At 33.5% G+C, this 8,891-nt stretch overlaps 1 protein-coding gene across 1 annotated transcript; it reads left to right on the plus strand.

The window, feature by feature from the left end:
- The first annotated feature begins 2,682 nt into the window (after positions 1-2,682).
- On the plus strand, positions 2,683-7,706 carry LOC119246991 (NKG2-C type II integral membrane protein-like). The gene is made up of 6 exons (XM_037513217.2): positions 2,683-2,879; positions 3,319-3,417; positions 4,023-4,073; positions 4,586-4,755; positions 6,632-6,732; positions 7,572-7,706. The coding sequence occupies exons 1-6, from the start codon at positions 2,831-2,833 to the stop codon at positions 7,681-7,683; spliced, it is 582 nt and encodes a 193-aa protein (XP_037369114.2). The 5' UTR covers positions 2,683-2,830; the 3' UTR covers positions 7,684-7,706.
- The last annotated feature ends 1,185 nt before the right edge of the window (positions 7,707-8,891 follow it).

The raw sequence follows: 8,891 nt of genomic DNA on the forward strand, positions 1-8,891 counted from the left end.
GAAGGATTAAAAAACACTAGTTTGAAGGGATGTATGCACTCCTATGTCCATTGTAGCAGTATTTCCAATAGCCAAGTTATGGAAGCAACCCTAAGCTCCCAATGGAAGATGAGTGTATTACAAAGATGTTATATATACACAATGGATTATTAATCAGCTATTTAAAAAGATGAATCATTCCATTTGGGACAAATGAATGGAACCAGAGTTAAGTGAAATAACTCAGAAAGAGATAAATGCCACATCATTTCACTCATATTTAGAATATAAAGAAACAGGAACCAAGTAAACAAACACACACACAAAAACCCTCAGAAAATAATGCAGAATTGAGGCTACCTACTGGAAAGGGATAGTGGGGGGATGGGGGGCAGGTGGGGAAGGGAAACAATGAACATGGTGGATGATAGTGGGTACTTCAATAATGGGCATGGTGAGGTAATATACAAGCACGAACAACCATGTACAAGCATGGACCTATACACTTAAACCATGTACAGTGCCATTAATCAATGTTACTTAACTAAAGTGAAATAATACAAAAAATAAATAAAACGAATTGGCAGATATATTTTATTGAGGTGGTTTTCTTCATCCATGTCATGAATATAGTAGGCTACATATTCTCAATAAAACCTACATATTCAGTGCTTGTGATTGAGATGGAAGCAATTTAATAGCATCATCTGATCAGGTCATTTTTATCCTGAAATATGTTTGAATATGAATATAAGTTCTCAGACACATTTGAAAATGGGCAAACTACATAGCATACTATGAGCACATAACTTCACACACTTCCTATAGTCTGGAAGGGTGTGACTGCATAAACTGTCTCCACAATGGCCAAAGTGTTAGAATTTCCTGTTAAAATTTTAAGTGACACTGATAAGAAATCTACTTTTTCTGTGCTAGCCTCACTCTGATCCGTTACAGGAGAGTCTGGCCAAAGCACAGACATTATTTCTTGTGTTTCCAAGAATAACCAGGTCCCCTGCTGGAGGATGCTCCACTCTTTTGCCAACAGAAGGTAAGTGTTCCTACTCTCCTATCTCTCTACCAGCCCATCTCACTGAGTGGGATATTACAAATGCTATATAAGATGCAATATTTGATTTGTAATCAAATTACAAAATGTTTCCTTTAGTGAATAATTAAAGGTGGGAAAATAACCATCAGAGAGCATAGGATTTCTTTTTTATTCCAACATGACTTTGACAAATTAGTCAAGTATATATATGCAAAGATAATTGTTTTTTTTTTTTTAATCAAAACAATTTTACCTGAAATCCCACAGGCATCAGGTAAGGGTGAGTTTATTTTGTATTTTGTCATGAGTACAGATATAATCCTGTACACTATTTTAAGCTTAGTTCAGCCTATACAATGAATTTATCTATCAGGGAGATCCAATGTAATTCCTCATACACTTGTTTAATTAAAAAAATCATGATAACATAGTTTCCACACATTCTCACTCATACATAATAAAAAGTATTATTTTAAAAATTATCTAAACAGTCAAAAATGATATATATCACTGATGAAAGAGACTTATGTCTAATGAATTATGTGATGTGGTCTAACTGTTATGAATAAGAAATAAGAACACAGCAATTTGCCAAAGGAATATTTAAAATGGGCAATATTTATTAAGTGTTTATGAAAGCCAGATTGAATATTAAGTTTTTCACATGCATTATATCTTATACAGTTTATTCCCACCTTAGATTAGTAAACAAAGCTGCTGAGGATAGGTAACTTCACACCGTAGGTTCAAAACTAGAATTTATTCCAGATTCCACTCACTACACAGCCCATCAACTTCACTATTAAATTACATTATCTGATTTGTTGCAATGGTTCACAACTAAAGCCACTTTCACGCTCTAGGACAGTCATAGGATCCTTCTGGAAGTTTGAACCAACAGTGTAATTCCTTAAGTGATTTCTAATTTATCATTTTATGACTTCTTTATAATCATAGTCAGTTCTGCCTATGTATTGTGCAAAATAAGTAATGTTAAAAATTCTTTTGATTGGTTTGTTGTCAGTATTGTTTAGCATTATATGATTTTAGTGTCTTGTAACACTTTTCATATACAAAATATTTTTGCAAAATGTTTTACACAATACTTTAATATATCATTTTAATACCTCATCTTTTGCCTTTTCATAAATAAATGAAAGTCATCACCTACGATCAGCGACTGAAAGTAATTCAGGGAAGGATATTATTATATATGCTGACACTGCTCTTCCCCCAACTTCAATCTGTAAAGAATGGATTTAAAACTTGTGATAAATAGTGCTAATATTTTTCTAATATGGCATTTTAATTTCAGCACAGCTGTTCTAATGGTGTTCACATGTTTCTGTGGAATCTGAATTTATGATAATAGGATATTTAATCATGGACTCTGTTACTCCTTATTCTTTGCTTTTTATTGCTCCAACCAACGTTATTGTTAAAACAGAGCGGGTTGTATGATTCTAACTTGTAACTCATGTTATTGCTGTAAGGAATTTAGAACCTGACTTGGCCATTGTTTAATCGCACTGTAAGTGATTCTTTCACCCCACAGCCACCCACAATCACGCAGGAGGGAACCCGACATCACATGTGCAGTTTATTATCTACTTACATGCAGTTCTCAAACTCTTTCACACACACAGCGCAATCCCTGATATGATGCAGCTGACAGAGCACAAGCAAAGTGAACACCACCCACAACTGAATCTGGGCTCAAGAGAAAAACCAATGAAAGAGCACTGGAAGCTCCATTTCAGTAACAGAGTCTGAAATAACACTGTGGAATTACATCTTAAAATGACGAATCAGTGTCTTCAAGGGGATGACAGGCACTACCCGTGCAAAGGTAAAACGTTTGGTAAACACGTGTGATACACCTGGTCTGTGATGTAGGATCAGGTTGTGGATGTGGGGAAAGAGTAGGCTATAAGCTCACATAGATTTCATTTGTGAAGGCCGGAGCTTGAAGATAATTATTATTATTATTTTATTTTAACATTTATCATTTTTTAATAGAGCTTGAAGTTTAAATACATCGTTCTAATACAAAATGTGAGGACTAATTTTATTCAGGCGTTGTTGGAAGTTGTAGTCTTTTATCAGTAACTCATGGGACTTTATGTACTGAAAGTGCAATGGTATCTTCCGATGAAAGGTTGCAATGGGGGATGTGGGTTTGGGATCCAACCTTCTATGTATGACCTCTTGTCTGGTGGATTCTCGTGTCTGTAAACTGTCAACTTGTCTCCATGTCTTCCTTAGTGTTCCCATGTCTCTCCCTGCAGACTCGCCATTACCTGCAGGGCAGATTGCTGCTGAGATGCTGGGGGTCGTCTGCCTCGTCTTGGTGTTTGCCGTAGTAAAAACCAGAGTCCTTATTCTTTGTAAGAAAAATTTTGAAATATTACAGGGGAAATTCTATGCTCTTAATATGTCAGCGCCTCTAAAGATTTCATAATGTTTTGGGAAATAGCTCTGAATTTAGTAAATTTTCAGGTTAAATGTGGATTGATTTTTTAACAATTGTCCAAATTTTAGATATACAGAGCATACATTCATAACAATATTTTTATTTTTAATAAATGTTCTTATTGTATTAAAAATCTCATTACAAAGTATACTTATATTTTTAATAAAATTATAAAATCATACTGATTAGTGAGAGGATTGTGCATTTATATGTTCTGATTTATATGCTTGTATATTTCAGAACAAAGATATGCTTTAGGAGACTAAAACACCTTATTGAGAAATGCAAATTATTTCTTGAGACATGTTAAAGGAAATACTTTATGATATGGTGAAAGTAGGTTCTTCATTTTTATATTTTTCCTAATCTTCTATGCTTTATTATTTTCTTGGTAATATCAATTTTATTCCATATTAATCTAATCTTAAACAATGAAATGGACTGATATTGAGAAACTACAATGCATACATTTATTAGATAATTATTAACTTTTGTAAGGATTATTTAAATATTTTCTAGATACTATAATGCCGGAGCAGGATAATTTCTCATCATTTACAACGAAACAAGGTACATAATGATTTTCAATTATCAGTGTTAGTACAATTTATATTTTGTCTATCATAAATTAGGCAAAAGTGATAACACATTCTTTTGGAAAGGGAAAATATTGCACAATAAATATTCATAAATGATAATAGGAGAGTGTTCCTTCATATGCAACAACATGAAGAAATATTCATATACAATCACCACATCCATTGTAGCCAGTTGGTCAAGTGTACAATTAATGGAATATGATAAGGGATAAATAATTTGAATATTGAAAAAATGGTTTTGTTCACTGATTTTCAGGGATGCGAAGTGGATATTGTTGTTTATAAGTTTGCTCTTCATGAGCACATAAAATTGAGAATGAGGAGCTGACCCTTTTCTGTGCGTGTATGGGAGTGTGTTTTATTTTACATGTATCAGTCTATGAGACACAAAGATATAATATACACACATTTACACACTTATGTGCCTAAGCATATCTATAAGATACATTTCAATTTTCCAACTCAAAATTTTTTTGAAAATAGTTCAGAATTGTTCTTTGGCATCCCATTGTGGCTCTTGTCCAAACGAGTGGTTTACCTATGCCAACAACTGCTATTACATCAGCAATGAAAAAAAATCCTGGAATGAGAGCGTGACGGCCTGTGCGTCTAAGAACTCTCACCTGCTCTACATAGATCACGAGGAAGAAATGGTAAGATTCTAAATGCTTTAAAAACTTATACCAATCAATATGAATTTATAGAATTCATTGTTAGTTTTATCCATATTTGTAGTATATCTTAAAGTCTGTAAAATATCCATTGTCTGACTTATTTACATTTTTGCACCATTGAGGCACACTTGATAAAGTCCAGAGTTGCTTTTCTTTATAGAAATCCTGTTTCTATAAATGCATTTGCTTGTTAAAAAAAAAATTGGAATTTAATCACACTGAGTATTAAGGAAGTTAGGCATGTAAGAGTGTGCAGACTTTTCACAAAGTGAGTAGAACTTGCACCTACAAATCAGACATGAAATAGATCTCACAGCCCAGAGCCCCCTCCTACACTCTCCTCACTTCTCCTTGCTGGTTACTTATGCATTGTTTGACTTTCAATATTATAGATGTCCTTGCTTTTTTAAAACTTTATACACATGGCATCATACAGTAAGCATGTTTCTCCCTATCACTTTGCAATCGCATATGCTGTTTTTGCAACTGACCCATATTATTGCATTTATCTGTAATTTGTTAGTGTTTACTGCTGAATTATGTGAATATGATTTTTAAAAACCCATTCTACCAACTGTCCCTGATGGTGGCCATGAGTTTCATGCTCCCAGGGATACAGAGTTTTCCTGGGTTGAGTACATTTAGTCTTAGGTCTCCTTTGCTGCTCCTCGCTCCATTCTCACCCTATCCTGACATCTCTAGGTGGGGAGCAGGAGAGGCCCTGCCTCTGGCTGCTTATTGTCAGGCTCTTATCACAAGAGGTGAAGCATCACCCTTGTCAGTCTTCCCTGCTGTCTCTGAACAGGATTCCCTTCAATTCAGAGGAGGAGCCACCTCCTGTTATTGCTGGTACCTGAAATTAGTAGACCTGATCACGTTTTTCTGTGGGTAGGAGATATAAGAGGCGCTGTCACTCTTCTGTTGTCTAATATTGGGACCCAAACCCTTTTGTTTTTCTCTTTCCATCTTTCATTGTTTCCTTCACTTGTCTTAAATAGAACTTACAATGCTACCTAGCAGGGAGTAACATGGAGAAATGAATATAAAACACATTGTCTGGAGCACCTGGTTATACCAGTTCACAAACAGTGATTTGGGGCTTATCTAGGTAAAAGTGATGGAAAATTTGGTTTCTATGTCATTGATAAAATCAATGATAATGCTTCTCTTACATTCCTTTTAAAATCCATGTTCAGAGAAAAGTAGTAGAAAATACATCAATTTCTTTATTGTATACAGAGAACTGTATACCATGACATCTGGACTTACTTAAGACTTTACTATGTTAGATATTATTAAATTAGGTAAATCAGGCCTCCCCAGTGGCACAGGCGGTTGAGCACAGCCCTGTGAGGCTGTCTGCAGCCTCTGTAGCGTAGGTTCGAATCCTGGCCGGCAGGGAGAGACCCACATGGTGCGGTAGACCTCTCCTGTCTTGCCTGCTGCTCCCCTCAGCAGTGTATTTCCGTCAGTCTGCCTGTTCTGCTCCCCACTGTCACTGGTGAGTTCTCTCACCCTCCCACGCCTCTGGCTAGTTCTTGTATAAATAAATAAATCTTTAACAAATAAATAAACAAACAAACAAATAAATTAGGTGAATCATATTTTACTTATTAATGAAGAGCAAAACTACTGGATATAAATTATGTGTTCATTTTAAATAAAACTTCAAACATTAGTAAGAATTCCAGCAAAATGAAGTGTTTTCAACTCCATAGCTTAGTGTTAGATTGCAATCTAGTCTCTGTTCATTCTGAAAATTAAGAAACATATGAAAGGAGACACTACTTGGATTGTTAAAACAACAGTGTTTTCAGCATGGTTATTTGAATTAAAATTCTTTATTTTTGTATAGAAATTTCTTAGATCCATATCACTCCTCTCATGGACTGGAGTCTCCCGTAAAAACAATGACCATCTGTGGATGTCAATAAATGGTTCAATTTACAAACAAAAGTAAGTTCTCTTTTCTTTTCTTTTCTTTTCTTTTCTTTTTTTTTTGAATACATGTGATTGATTTGCAAACTCATTTGCAAACTCATAGGAGCAGCCACCTCCTGTTACTGCTGGTATCTGAAAGTAGTGACCTGATCACTTTCTCCTGTGTGTAGGGGATATATATATATATATATATATATATATATATATATATACCCTGTCACTCTGTTGTTGAGTAGAAGTTATGTCTCCAAAAGAGAAAATGTAATATTATTGACTACTATGATTAATATTCTACTACTATGATTAATATTCAGGTATAATCTTTCACTCTTTACAAAAAGTACATTAATATCTAAATATATATATACTTAATATATAAAATATTAATTCATTATATTTTTCTCTTTTGGAATTACTATTATTTCATATTTATTTATTTGTGTTTAACTGAGATAAAATGTGAGTACGTTCATCAGTTATTACCGCTATGGTGCACCTATGACCAGTTCACCCTGAGTCACCACCGTGTCCTTGTGCTTCCCTTCCTCTTTGTTGTTAAGTCTCTGATCCTCCCCCCTAGTAAATGTTCTTTTAAGTGATGTTGTATACAAAAGAAAGAAAGAAGTAAAATTCAGAGGAAGAATACAGTTACTTGAGTTGAATTATAGACATGATGCTGTTGAAAGTTAATGGATATTTGATAAATTATAAAGCATGACCAGCTTGGTTTTACTAAATCCCTACTCCTACTAATATCTTTATCCAATTTAATAAATTACATGAAAAATGTTATTGTTTCTTCATTTGCCCCATAGTATGTAATAACAGAATTAATTTTTTTTCCCCTATAACAGGATAACAGATTTGACATCTGACAAGTATAACTGTGCTAAGTTGACCTCATCCGGCCTTGGAGCAGATCTTTGTGAATATCCAAGTATTTATTGTTGCAAACATAGACTTTAGGTTAACAGAGACATTTTTGGATTCTGTTGGAAGGCTTTAAATTTCATGAAATGAAAACGATATTATGATTACTTAAGTCTTAATACTCATTATGTTATTTCTTGTAGTAATGGCTTTTTTTTTTTTTTTCAAAAACAGTATTGAAAAACTCTAAGATACACATCAAAAAGTACAGATATCATTACTCTTGTGTCTGGAGTTTTTGCTCAACCTTACATCTGTGACATTCAGTCTTTTAAAAGTCACAAGCTGTGTGAGTCTGTCTACACGAAATATCAAGAAATGGCAAGCTCATAGATATAGAAAGTGGGTTGGTAGTTGACAAACTGAAGGGAAGTCAGAAAGGAAATGACCATCAATTGGTTTAGGGCTTCTTTTGGGTTGATGAAAGCTTTTTAAGTATTGCGAGCAGTGATGGTTACAAACAGAATACTGGGACTGTTCTAGAATCTTGATGTATGCTCTCTAAAGGGATGAATTTTATGTTTTATAAATTTTACTTCAATAAATCTATTTTTTAAAAGAAATAACCCTGGGTTTGTGTTTGAAAACTCCATTTGATTTTTAAAGTATTTGCAAACGTTAGACACCTTTTTGTTGTTTTTTGGTCTTAATGTCAACTTATTTCCTACAACTTGCTTCTTGAATGTAGACTAGCTACTTTGTCTCAATAAGTGTTTAGTCTCTTTACATTTATTATTCCCATTTATAGCAAACTTTATCTCTCAATGCTTTATGTCTTTTTCATTTTATTATCTCTCTATTATTTTCTCTATTTTTATAGACGTCTTAGAGAGAGTGGGGATTTCACAGTCCTACTTTTATAAGTGGCATTCTTATCTTTAAATTTTGTCTAGTATTTTGCTGTTGGATATAGAAATACAAGTGAGTTTGCATGTTTATTTTACACCCTACACTTTCATGGACTATATATATTATTTGTATCATTTCAAATATATGTTCAACAGGATAGAACTGTTTATATATTTCATCTATAAATAATTGCATATTTGTTTTTCTTTATAAATGCTATTATTTTGTTCTACACATGTTTTTCAGGCTTTGATTGTATTTCCAGTGTTGACTTTCACAATTTTAGGGAATACAATTTTAATATTTCACTTCACTATGAGATTTATTTTAATTTTTTCATCATGTTTTCTCTAATAAAACCAATTCTATAATATTCATGTTTTATGAGTGTTTTA

This window comes from Talpa occidentalis, unplaced genomic scaffold, assembly GCF_014898055.3.
Source record: "Talpa occidentalis isolate TD23 unplaced genomic scaffold, MPIMG_talOcc4v2.1 talOcc4.16, whole genome shotgun sequence".
Classification (NCBI taxonomy): Eukaryota; Metazoa; Chordata; class Mammalia; order Eulipotyphla; family Talpidae; genus Talpa; species Talpa occidentalis.